Source organism: Pituophis catenifer, unplaced genomic scaffold (assembly GCF_029215685.1).
Source record: "Pituophis catenifer annectens isolate HBS135680 unplaced genomic scaffold, rPitCat1.0.hap2 SCAF_2, whole genome shotgun sequence".
NCBI lineage: Eukaryota > Metazoa > Chordata > Lepidosauria > Squamata > Colubridae > Pituophis > Pituophis catenifer.
This window is the reverse complement of record NW_027256882.1, coordinates 174,858,840-174,872,736: the sequence shown is the minus strand read 5'-3', so window position 1 is coordinate 174,872,736 and position 13,897 is coordinate 174,858,840. Positions and strand designations below refer to the sequence as shown.

The 13,897-nt window shown below is 42.0% G+C and overlaps 1 protein-coding gene across 1 annotated transcript in view; it reads right to left on the bottom strand.

Annotated features, from left to right (window-relative positions):
* HUWE1 (HECT, UBA and WWE domain containing E3 ubiquitin protein ligase 1) overlaps window positions 1–13,897 on the bottom strand; it is a 99,857-nt gene that overhangs the window by 43,869 nt on the left and 42,091 nt on the right. Inside the window, exons 24-25 of the mRNA XM_070938117.1 lie at window positions 7,025–7,082; window positions 6,337–6,513 (exon numbers count right to left, since the gene is read on the bottom strand). Of these exons, the coding sequence (XP_070794218.1) occupies window positions 6,337–6,513; window positions 7,025–7,082 (235 nt within the window). The remainder of the gene's footprint in view (window positions 1–6,336; window positions 6,514–7,024; window positions 7,083–13,897) is intronic.

Sequence of the window (13,897 nt, the reverse complement as noted above, 5' to 3'; positions counted from 1 at the left end):
CACAAACTAATTGGCTACTACTGCAGGATCCTTGAAACCAGTGTTATACACTCATGACAGGGAGCCCCAAAATATGTGCATTACTGCATTCTGGACCAACTGTAGTTTCCAAATACTCTTTAAAGGCATTCCCAAGTAGAGCATGTTACTGTAGTCTAATCAAGTAGTGATGAGGGCACGAGTTAACTATAGTCAAGTCTTCTTGTCCTAGTGCTGATATTTTCTGTAGCTCCCCCAGCAAGGAAAGAAGATAAATTATGTCTTCCAACCAACATAATGCATAAACCCTGTCTGTGGTAGGATAGAATCTTTGATTGATTATATACTGAATCTCTTCTGATTGTGTTATTGTACAGGTTGTCCCTGACCCAAAGGTGGCTTTTTAAAAAAAGGCAAACTGGACTTTCCAATTTTTCTTTAAGATGTTTCATTTCTCATTTAAGAAGCTTCTTCAGTTTGTTCAACAACTGAATGAACAGTTGTAAATCAAAGGCTACCTGTACATGAATTGATCTGTAAAGAAACAGCCCACTTAAGATAAACAATCATATATAAAAGCCAAATTCAGATCCAAGATGATGAACCACCGAATGAAGAAAAAGGAAACAATGCCACAGTTCACTGCCCTAAGAGTCTATTACCAAATTTAATTACTATCATTCCAAAATTGCCCACTAAAATATGGCCTTCCTGAAAAGAAAATGTTGTACATGCTGAGAGAGACAGTTAAGCTCTGAAGCCAAACTGCATTCCTAAAAATATCCTTTCCAGTGAAATACAGTAATCATATCACTGCCCATATCAAAAATTTGTGGAAAGTTATGACCATAGAGGTGAACATGCAGATCCATAGACTGCTACTGTAATGCATGTTTTCTTGATCCACAAGTGTCAATCTGTTATTTAAAAGCCAAATAAGCCTTTTTTCCAAGAAACCTGAAGAAAATACAGCAGCTATGGGTGGCTGAACACAAAATTCCTGGGACATTTACACTGCCCTAGGAAGCAAAAATTCAACTTTTTTTACTTATTAAAATTCACAGCATCTTTGCTTAGCACAAATGAAAGCACATACCTTAGATAAGCAATAGGATACATGATGTATTACTGACCAGCCATTATAAACCCAAACTGGAGAATGACAAAAGGTCCAGGTGTTATATCACTATTCCTTTCAGAACAACATGCAATAATTATGAATTCAGGTAGTCCTTGCTTACCAACCACCTTATTTAGTGACTATTCAAAGTTACAACCGTGCAGAAAAATAGTCTTCTGCAATCACATGCTCACCATTTGTATGCTTCGCAACTGGCGTATAACATCTTAAGACACAGTCACGTTTCCTTTAGTGACCGTGGTGTTTCACTAACGGCCGAAGGAGACGTGTGGTTGTAAGCCCATCATGGTCACATGATTTTCCGCTTAGAGACTGGAGTTGCCAGACTCAATTGTAGTTGCTAAGTAAAGACTGCCTGAATAGTGTTTTATACAGGCATTCTTGATCACATTTATGTACTTGCTTTCGGATTTATTTCCCTCTCTTTCTTGCAAAGCTCTTTTGGCTCTACATAGAAGGAAAGTTTTGGAATGAATTTCAAAATCTCTTCGGGATGAAAGCTATATGAAAATATCAAGCGCATGGGATATGCAAAGGGAACTGTGAATAATTCTGAACTAGACTATTTTTATAGGAAGAGTAAAAAAAAAATATTCCAAAAACAAGAATAGACTCTTAGCTGGGCATAAGAAATGTTTGGACTTATTAATCGCCCATCTCTCTCACAGAGGGGGCTCTGGGCGGTAATTTACTTTCTTTTTATTCTGAATTTGTAAATAATTGTCCATGGATAGAAAATATGCATTCTAATTTGTAGAAAGATGTTGGGTTTTACTTTGTACCATGTAAGGGTAGCATCAGCTGCTCATCTAGGGATGCACTGAACTATATAATTTTGGCCGGGTGGGGGGGGAGCTAAATTTATGCATCCAACTGTATTCACTGTAGCAACTGTATCGCTTTAGCTTTTTTCCTTGCCTTGATCCCAACAGACACAGGTGTTCAGCTAGGCATGCATTTCATACGGAATGCTTACAAGGCTTGGTCACAGAATCTCAGTGTCAAGCCTGATCATCTCACAAGATAGTGGGTTGTTTTTGCTATCCTTACTGCCTATAGTTCAAAGGGAGGGAACAGATTAGTCTTGCCAATAATATAAGATAACACTGAACCTGCCCCTACAGGGGCAGGGTTGAGCTGAGGATTTTGTGCAATTCCTGCATGATAAAGTCGCTCAGATTCGGGAAGGCTTGGACTCCGACTGGGTGAGTCCGGGAGGGAGGTGGAGGTGAGTCTGGAGAATTCTATCTGGGAAGAGTTTGACCCCGTGGCTCCCGAGGACGTGGACAGGATTCTGGGTAGGCTTAGTGTTGCCACATGTTTATTGGACCGTGTCCCTCCTGGTTGGTACTGGCCTCCCGGGAGGTTACACGAGGCTGGCTCCAGGGGATTATAAATGCTTCTTTGAGTGAGGGTGCCTTTCCCGTCTTGAAAGAGGCGGTGGTAAGGCCCCTCCTCAAGAAGCCATCCCTGGACCCGGCTCTATTAGCAAATTACTGTCCGGTCTCCAACCTTCGTTTTGTGGCAAAGGTTGTCGAGAGTGTGGTGACACGACAGCTACCCCAGTACCTGGAGTAAGCTGTCTATCTGGACCCGTACCAGTCGGGCTTCAGGCAGGGGTACAGCACAGAAACGGCATTGGTCGCGTTGGTGGATGATCTCTGGAGGGCTCGGGACAGGGGTTGCTCCTCTGTCCTGGTCCTATTAGATCTCTCAGCAGCTTTTGATACCATCGACCATGGTATCATGCTGCAGCGGTTGAGGGGGTTAGGAATTGGAGGCACCGTGTTACGGTGGTTCTCCTCCTACCTCTCTGACCGCTTGCAGTTTGTGTTGGCAGGGGGGCAGAGGTCGACCTCGAGGCGCCTCGCTTGGGGAGTGCCGCAGGGGTCAGTCCTCTCGCCCCTTCTGTTCAACATTTATGTGAAGCCGCTGGGTGAGATCATCCGTGGTTTTGGGGTGAGAATCCACCAGTACGCTGATGACACTCAGCTGTACATCTCCACCCCAAACCACCCCAATGATGCCCTTGATGTGATGTCCCGCTGCCTGGAGGCCGTGCGGGTCTGGATGGGGAAAAATAGGCTCAAGCTCAACCCTTCCAAGACTGAGTGGCTATGGCTCCCGGCGTCCCGGTATAGTCAGCTGGTGCATTGCTGACTATTGGGGGTGAATCTCTGCTCCCCACAGAGAGGGCTCGCAATCTGGGTGTCCTCCTGGACTCACGGCTGTCTTTAGAAGAGCATATGATGGCCGTAGCCAGGGGGGCTTTTTATCAGGTTCGCCTGATCCGCCAGTTGCGTCCCTTTCTGGACCGGGACGCCTTGCGCACGGTCACTCACGCCCTCGTCACCTCCCGTCTGGACTATTGTAATGCTCTCTACATGGGGTTCCCCTTGAAGAGCATTCGGAGGCTCCAACTGGTCCAGAATGCGGCTGCGGGGTGGTTATGGGCGCAGCTCGTTACGCCCATGTAACACCTCTCCTGCGCGAGCTGCACTGGCTCCCAGTGGTCTTCCGAGTGCAATTCAAGGTGTTGGTCACCACCTTTAAAGCGCTCCATGGCATAGGACCAGGATATCTATGGGACCACCTTCTGCCACCAACAGCCTCCCACCGACCAGTTCGCTCCCACAGAGAGGGACTCCTCAGGGTGCCGTCAGCCAAGTTATGTCGGCTGGCGACACCCAGGAGGAGAGCCTTCTCTGTGGGAGCTCCTGGCCTCTGGAATGAATTGCCCCCGGATATTCGTAACATTTCTGACCTCCGGGTTTTTCGCTGTGCCCTCAAGACCCTACTGTTCCAACAGGCGGGGCTGTCAAATTGAATGATTTTAAATTGGGTTTTAATTTTGGGTTTTAAAATTCGGCCAAAACTATTTAATGATTTTAATTAATTTTAACTAGATATTGTATATTTGTATATTTGTATTTTAATTCTGGCTGTACACCGCCCTGAGTCCTTCGGGAGAATGGGCAGTATATAAATAAAATTATTATTATTATTATTATTATTATTATTATTATTATTATTATTATTATTATTATTATTATTATTATTATTACTGTAGACTCCTTGCCATCTTATTGGGATGCTATTAACACAGCACACCTAGACTGCTAGCCCTACAGTTGCTAATCAACATTATTTGAAAAATCTGTGCTAAATGAAATTTAGTCTAGGGTAAATATTAAAAATGTGGGGGTTTTTTTTTAGTGAAAGGAGGATTATTCATGATGGTGTTTAATAGATTGCTATATTGTGTTAATTTTTCTGACCTATTTTTATTCAATTGTAAGGGATTTCTGAAGAGGCAATATTATGTCCAGCATAAAAATGGTGAACCTGCTGGTTCAATGATTGGGTAAACACCGTTTTCCATTTTACAGTATTAATGCTTAGTTAGTAGTGGTGGGGAATTTGATCAACCTCAAACCTGCCTAGAAACCACATTTGGTCTATGGTCAGGACATTTCCACACAAACATGATCTGTGGAGAGTAGAGAGCTCTAAACATCTTCAGAAGAAATTGCATATACTTTTATTCAAACATTACAGGATTAAGCCCTGATTCTAACACTTAATTTGAGCTCTGGCAAATAACGTTTTGGCATAGACAAGTGAGAGCTCCATGATGGTTCGCTTGTACAGGTAGTTCTATAGTTACAACCACAATGGACCCAAAGTTTCTGTTCCTAAACAAGAGAGTTGTTAAGTAAGGTTAGCCTCATTTTATGACATTTCTTACCACAGTTGTTAAGTGAATCCCTGCAGTTGTTGTGAATGGTTGTTAAGTGAATCTAGCTTTCCTATTGACTTTGTTTGCCAGAAAGCCCAAAAGATGAACACATGACCCTGGGACCCTGCAACCATCATAAATACATGCCAGATATCAAGCGTTTAATTTTGATCATGTGACCATGGGATGCTGCAACAGTTAAGTGTGAAACATGGTCATAAGTCACTTTTTTCAGTGCCGTTAACTTTAAAAACAGTCACTAAATGAATGGTTGTAAATCGAGGATCACTTGTAAATATTATGCAGATCCTTAAGTATGACATTACTAGTAATGTACAGATGGATTCCCATTGTACTCCACTTAGCAGTCATGTTGCTTGAATCAATCCTTATGCTTGCTAAAGCCGTGTTGATTAAAAATGGCAGTTTCCTCCCATGAAAAGAGTTTCATCAGAAAAGCCAACTATTAGTCAGTTTTAAAATTCTGGACTAATATTTTCCAAATTGCACAATTCCAAAAGAGGAATATTACAATTGGTATAAATTATGCAAATCAGAGAAATGGATATGACTTACTTCATTCATACTTTGCACACTTCCTACATTCATTCTTGCAGTTATGTGAACCTTACTTTGTTCCCAAAATTCATACTGAACAGGCAAAAACTGTAACAGCTCATTGCTACCCTATCCCCTAAAAATTGAGGGGAGGGTGTCAATTGTACTACAAAATCTTCAAATGCCAGCCAATATACTAAACAATACAGAGTTGCAGTTCAGCAACATCTGGGAGAATACAGATTTCTTGTCCTTGATAATATATTCATTCCCAAACCAAAATTTAAAAGACTCCTAGACTTGCAGGTGTGTATGTGCAAGTACAAGGGTGTAAACCTGAATATTAACTATAACATACCAACAAAATGAGACTATTTCACCCATTTTGTGAATCAAAAATACCATATTCTTGGTAATATAGATCTCCATGTTCAGAGACTTCGTTTCTTTCTCTTTGCTTTTCTCCTTTAAATTCATCCTAATTGGACAAGCTCTATGGCTTCATCCCATTAATGGATTCTTCCTATACTAGACATTTTATGGTAATATACTACCGTTTCCCCCCCAAATAAGACATCCCCTGATAATAAGCCCAACTGGGCTTTTGAGTGCATGGCAATAAGGCCAAGCGCTTATTTCAGGGTTCCAAAAAATATAAGACAGGGTCTTATTTTCGGGGAAACACGGTAGATAGAACAATTCAGAATCTAAGATTGCTAGAAAAAAAGCAACCATGATCCTCTGGTAAATTTTGCAAACCTAACAAGCACTGTCAGCTACAGTGATGCAATCAACACGAGCCTGTAACAGGTGCATGGGGGAATTAAGAGTAGGATTTCCAGAAGTCTGAGTATACTTCCAACTCAATGGCAGTGATAATTACCTTCTGGAAAGGGAAATGTTGTATTCTCCTCCTTACCAATATGGATTTGCAGACTCCAGCCACAGCTTGGCAGGCTGCTGAAGTGGGGAAGTCTATGGGCAAGTTGGGCAGGCCCAAGATGGTCACAAGGGGCAGCAGACCCTTCTGATTCACAAATTCCTGGCAATGGTCATCTGTAGTATTATTGCTGAGGATCGACTCCACAAATTTCATCTGGGGAGAAAGAAAAATGACAGGAAAAGAGGGAAGAAAAGAATTAGGCTTTTTACAGTTCTAGAAACTGCTGAAATTCTACATCAAGGGGTATGGAAAATATAACAACTTCTTAATTCAGTAGTTCCTTAACATATTCTAGAATATATACTGTCAAGATCAAATCCACCCAACTTTTTAAATAGCAAGAACATTAAAGCCAAAAATAAGGTTTTGGGTAATTTTATAACATTCCCAGAACACAAGTATCAAAATCAAAATAGAAACCTCTTCTATTTCAACATCTGAGACTACGGTAATTTAAGGATACCATCCAACTCAACAGCAGAACCAGCACAGCAGTATTATTTTAACAAGTATTTGAGGTAGCTATTAAATTTTTGAACTCCTGCCCTGTTATAGTTTGAAAATCTTATCAAGTATAGCAATGTTAAAGCAGAAAATATTAAATTTTTTCATAAACACTTTGGAAAAGTGTATGTTAAGGTCCACCTGCTATTCAAGAACTTACCACATTAAGGATGTAATCCATGAGAGGAATTGGTATCCGTTCTTCTGTCCCAACGACCCTAGAAAGAGGGAAAATTACGATCACTGCAAATCTTCCATTTTTTTTTTTTTGTACAATGGACACGTGTAATCTCCTACACTCACATTTTAGATTTTATGCAAAGCCTTCTTCCATTAAGGTTTTCCAAAGAGATAACAGTGAAAAAAGGGCGGAACTATTACTCATCCAGCCTCTTTTAACCCAAAATATCCATAGGGCAGCTCTGCATATGGACTCCGGTAGTACTGTGCCAAAAGCGGCAACAAAATGACAAAAGGAACCAGGACTGAAGGGGAAAAAGAAAAAAAGAAATGGCAAGGGGAGGAATGAAGCAATACTGTCCATTTTGGCCGGAGGCCTTGAACTGGATTAAAAATGGGAATGTGGCAAGATCCATGAACGGTCGACTGCCAGGCGCCATGGAGTTCTGCAGCAAAATGGAGCCAGGCAGGAGAGAGAGAAGAGGAAGAATCGGAGAGTGACGTAAAGAGCATGCTCCGTACAGAATTTGGTCGGGAAAAGAAGAAAATGTCTGATGTAAGCAAGGAGGGATCAAGCAAAATGCAGGGCGGGGAGGTGGGTGAGGGGAGGATATTGGGGCGACTCCAGTCCCACCAGGCACCTGCCACATGGCAGCAGACAAGCCAAAAGGAAATCCGGCCCTGCTACTTTAGCCAGAAGAAACATGGCCTCCTCCCTGAAGCTAGAAGAAGTTTAACTGTTTCTAGACCCTAAAAATATAAAGATCTTACTTCTACTTTCAACAAGGGCAACATAAGGATTGCAGAATCTTAATTCAAAACTAATTTTTGTATTAATGGGGAAGCCAGAAAAGTGTTGAATCCAGGCTGCCTTTAAGGTAATGAACTAGTTATATTTAAAAAAAAAATAAAACTGGGAGGGAAGCCCCCCCCCCCCCCTTATTCTGCTTTCTTTTCCTTGCAAAGCATCATGATGTTCCTGAATTAGCTGATACCAAATGCTGAATACCAATTTTGCATTTTCCCCAGCATCACCCAGCACAACTCCTATAAATGAGGAATTGATGGGGTTAAATTGTCCCATAGACAGAAAATTTCAGAGTTCAGAAGTTTACAAAGAAACAGCTGGCAGGCGCTCAGGAGCTGTGGGAGACTTTGCCAAACAAACAGTGAGCCAAGACAGCCTCTCAGCAAGGTTCTCACAAGCTGAAATCAGGGTGCCAGAGAGCAGGCGCACACTGCTAAAAATGCTTAAAGTGACATTACATCCCACTCCATTTGTTGGCTCTGGAAACTTTTTGTCCTCAGAAATTTCACATTGACTGTGTTATAGGTCCCTGAAGTTCTATCAGTTCAAATAACTCTAGTTTTTTTTCTCTACAAGAAGTATTATGAAGCTTCAGCCTCTGATTCAAAGAGCTGCTGAAATCTTTCAAAAGAGGTCCATATTAATGTACAGGAATGCCTATGAGCATTTCTTCTAAACTGTCAAAATAGCATATGGAAACAACTAGGAATAGCTTCTGGAGCAGTCAAATGAGCCTAGGGGAAAAGGCTACTTTAATCATTCCAAAATTGATTTTTCTGGTTAGAGCTAATACTTTAAAGAGTAAAAAAGACTTGATACTTATTATACTAATAAAACAAAAATTATTTGGAAATTAATGTAATTAGTTTTGCTTAAAAGAGAATTTGAAAGGAGGTATTCTGTGAACATTAATAATTCAGTGAACTTATTTCTCCAAGACCAGCCTGAATTAAAACTTGTCATGGTATACTTAACTACCATTCACATTCACAGATGAACATGCAGCCTTGGGTCTGATTAGCATCCTGAAAGCCCCCTCCCATCTTTTAATTAACTTTTAATGTCAACTTTAATTACCCTTGCCTCTGTTTTAAATTTTAAGTTTGATTTTTATGTTAATATTTTACTTGTACACTGCCTAGAGTCCCTCTGTGAGGGAGATTTTATTTTATTTATTTTATTTTATATCAAATTTATATACCGCCCTTCTCCCTGAGGACTCAGGGCGGTGTACAGCCAAATAAAAACATAAACTACAAAAATTAAAATACTATTAAAAAGATATATATAAATTTGGCCCCGTAATTAAAAAACAATGACAAACCAATTAAAAACATTTAAAAGTATTAAGCCAGCCCGGCTTGCTGAAAAAAGAAAGTTTTAAGGGCACGGCGGAAGGCACCGAGGTCTTGGATTCTCCTTATCTCTGGGGGCAGCTGGTTCCAGAGGGTAGGTGCCCCCACAGAGAAGACCCTCCCCCTGGGGGTCACCAGCCTACATTGTTTGGCTGATGGCATCCCGAGGAGGCCCTCTCTGTGGGAGCGCACGCGTCGATGGGAGGTCGTCAGTAGCAACAGGCGGTCTCGAAGATATCTAGGTCCTATGCCATGGAGCGCTTTAAAGGTGATAACCAACACCTTGAAGCGCACCCGGAAGACCACTGGGAGCCAGTGCAGCTCATGCAGGAGAGGTGTTGTATGGGAGCACCATGCAGCTCCCATAACTACCCGCACAGCCGCATTCTGGACCAGTTGGAGCCTCCGGGTGCCCCTCAAGGGGAGCCCCATGTAGAGAGTGTTGCAGTAGTCCAGGCGAGAGGTGACGAGGGCATGAGTGACTGTGCGCAGGGAATCCCAATCAAGAAAGGGCCGCAACTGGCGTATCAGGCGAACCTGACAAAAAGTCCCCCTGGCCACAGCCGTCAGATGTTCCTCCAAGGACAGCTCCGTATCCAGAAGGACTCCCAGATTGCAAGCCCTCTCTGAGGGGGCCAAAGACTCGCCCCCAATAGTCAGAGATGGAATCATCTGACTATATCGGGATGCCGGGAACCACAGCCACTCAGTCTTGGAAGGGTTGAGTTTGAGCCGGTTTCTCCCCATCCATATCCGCACAGCCTCCAGGCACTGGGACATTACTTCAAGGGCATCATTGGGATGGCCAGGGGTGGAGATGTACAGCTGGGTGTCATCAGCGTACTGGTGGTACTTCACCCCAAAGCCACGGATGATCTCACCCAGCGGCTTCACATAAATGTTGAACAGAAGGGGTGAGAGAACCGACCCCTGAGGCACTCCACATATGAGAGGCCTCGAGGTCGACCTCTGCCCCCCTGCCAACATGAACTGCGACCGGTCGGAGAGAAAGGAGGAGAACCACCATAGCACGGTGCCCCCGCTCCCCAACTCTTCCAACCGGTGCAACATGATACCATGGTCGATGGTATCAAAAGCCGCTGAGAGGTCTAACAGGGCCAGAATAGAGGAGCAACCTCTGTCCTGAGCCCTCCAGAGATCATCTACCAACGCGACCAATGCCATTTCCGTGCTGTGCCCGGGCCTGAAACCCGACTGGAACGGATCTAGATAAGACATTTCCTCCAGGTACTGTGGAAACTGTCGTGCGACCACACTCTCAACAACCTTCGCCACAAAGCGAAGGTTGGAATCAGGACGATAGTTGGCTAATACCGGATCCAGGGAAGGCTTCTTGAGGAGAGGCCTCACCACCGCCTCTTTCAAGGCTGTGGGGAAGTAACCCTCACTCAACTAAGCGTTGATAATTCCCTGGAGCCAGCCTCGTGTAACCTCCCGGGAAGCTAGTACTAACCAGGAGGGACATGGGTCCAGTAAACATGTGGCCGCACTAAGTCTCCCCAGAATCCTGTCCACGTCATCAGGGGTCACAGAGTCAAATTCTTCCCAGATAACATTCTCAAGACTACTCCTCGTCACCCTGCCCGAATCTACCCAGTCAGAGTCCAACTCCCCCCGGATCTGAGCGATTTTGTCATACAGATATTGTCCGAAATCCTCAGCCCTGCCCAGCTGCCCCCTGCCCCAGGGGGTCCTCCTGCGCTCCCGGATGTAGCAGGGAGCGGGTCACCCTAAACAGGGCGGCTGGACGATTCTCTGATGACGCAATAAGAGAGGAAAAGTAATTAAACTTTGCCGCTTTTATCGCCACTAGGTAGGTCTTAATATGCGACCTTACCAGTGTTCGGTCAGATTCAGCGAGACTGGCCCTCCAACCGCTCTCCAGGCGTCTTTTCCGGCGCTTCATCTCCCTCAGCTCCTCGGTAAACCAATGGGTGATTACTAAATGTGGTGCTAGCTGGCTGGCCACAGACAGACAGTCGGACAGAGGGACAGCTGTGCAAGACAATAGCATTACATTAAAAAGAAAAGACCACTCTGAATTTATTTCGAGGACAGAAAAATGTAGCACTTGAACCACTTGTTGGCCCGACAAAGATATGTTTGCCTCTATTTCACATAAAACTCAGACTGATGAAGAATTTTGTGAAAGCGATGAATAAGGAAGGTGAAAGCTTTTTGTTATTTGAGACAGATACTTTCAAGAATAACTGATGCCAAGATTAAGGAAGGAATTTTTGTTGGTCTACAGATCAGATATATCATCAACAAGCGTTGAAGGACCTGTTAGTGGGGCCAGAGAAAACAGCCTGGAAAGCATTCAAGGATGTTGTTCAGAATTTTCTTGGGAACTACAGAAAACCAAACTACATTCAGCTGGTTCACAATTTTTTTACAGCAAACAAGATCATGAAGTACAACATGCCACTGAAGATTCATTTTCTGCAATCACCCTTGGACTTCTTTCACAAAAATCTAGGTGCAGTAAATGATGAATATGGTGAAACGTTAAACTAGGACATTGCCACAATGGAAAAATGGTATCAGGTAATCCATCAATGCTGGTTAACTATTGTTGGACATTGCAGTGAGATATATCAAACACTGAGTACAAATGAAAATCAGCAGCAAAACACTTTTAGGCCTGTTGAACTCATGCAGTGTCAGAAATATTATGTCATTAAATACATCATAGTCATTGAAAGTTAATTTGATATTTCTCAAGATTTCTAAGTGATACAATGAATCTGAAATATTTGTCTTGAATTTGAAAACATCTATTATAATCACCAGAAATTTTTCAAGAAGTACAATTTTTGGAAAAAAATTGTTGTCCAGTGGAATCAATACTGACTTGATGGCACATAATCCATAAATACTATCTGACTGCACTTGAACCATATACAACCAATTAACAGTAACACTTGATCAATGTGCTAGCCTTGCTCACACCTCATAACAGCAAGTGATCCTTTATTACAAACATTGTATATTTTTTTAGATAAAATTTTAAAATAAAAATTGTTACAGATTCTTCCTGGAGAGGGGAGGAAATGCATCTTCTTATGAAAACCTGTAATATACTACAGATACATGGAGAAGGAGGGGATAATTCACATTTATTTGCAAACAGGGATCCACTGGAAAAAGAGAAATTTATTTCCTAATATGCATATGAAAGATTGTGATACAGATGAGTAAAAACCTAGTCAGTTTTGAAATCTAATTAAATTATCATCCCACCATTAGGCTTTGTTTTGCCCAAGTGATTTTTACATTTCCTCCTCAAAGAAGAAAAAGAAATAAAGGACAAATTCACTGTCAGTATATTTGCTTTTTGTCCTTTTTTATCATTTCAAAAACATTTGAGGGTTATAAAACCTGAGCAGGCAAAGGCATCTATGTAGCCAAATTTAAAGTAAAATAGAAAAATAAGTCAGAAAATATGTATCAACTCTATACAGAAGCTGTGCTTTCCAAAATCAGTTCAGACATGGAAGCCCAAAAGCACCTACCAGATTTCTAAAAGAAAGTCAGATTCTACTTTGTCTCTAAAAGATGAAATGCATATCTTTGCTCTTTTAATATAGATAGTACTGAGAAAGCAAGAGATATTTATAGCAAATTCACCAATAATGACTTTTTTCCAAGTAAAAATATACCCTCTTCTGGAAATGGGATGAAATATTGCAGCCACAAAATTTGGAGATCTACTGCAGCTGTTTTAATTTGTGTGTTTGTTTTAAGAAATAAAAAATGCATAAAGGCTACCCTACACGTAATTTATATGAGTATGGGTAGCATACACAAATAAAATTTAAAAAAACAACCAGAATTAAACCAAAAAGGAAAATAGCAATAGCAATAGCACTTACAGTGCTTTACAGCCCTCTCTAAGCGGTTTACAGAGTCAGCATATGGCCCTCAATAATCTGGGTCCTCATTTTACCCACCTCGGAAGGATGGAAGGCTGAGTCAACCTTGAGCCTGGTGAGATTTGAACTACCAAATTGCGGGCAGCCAGCAGGCAGCAGAAGTATCTTGCAGTACTGCACTCTAACCACTGTGCCATCGTGGTTCATAGAACCAAAATAAAACCAATAAACAATCATAGACATATCTGAACATTTAAAACATTTATAAGCTGCCTATCTTATATTGAATAACAAGCTCTCACTCAAACTGTGTGTGTGTCCTCATTTCAAAAGGCAACCATAGCAACAGAGAAGGCATATTGTCGAGATCTTATTAAATGACACTGTCTCAGAGATGGGAACTAGGAGCATGTTTACTCTGTATGACTGAGTGATATAGACAGAAATAATCAGATAAGTGGTCCTACAAATAGCCTAGTCCTGTGCCATGATCTGAAAACCAGTACAGCTCCCCAATCCAAAGACCATCACTGGTCATCAAAATGTACAACCACAGTGCAGCCTCAGCACTATACTCCAGTTTGAGACCAGACTGAAAGAGCTTCAGATAATCCTTTTCGTACAGTGACCTTTCAAAACACAATGCAACCACCTTCTCAATAACCCTGTCTAAAAAGGTTAGAGATGGGGCAAAAACTATCCAGCTCCATTGGATCTAACAATGATTTCTTGATAAGAAACTAAACCAATACCTCTTTCAGAATTGGTGGAACCATCCTCTCTCTTAGGGATGC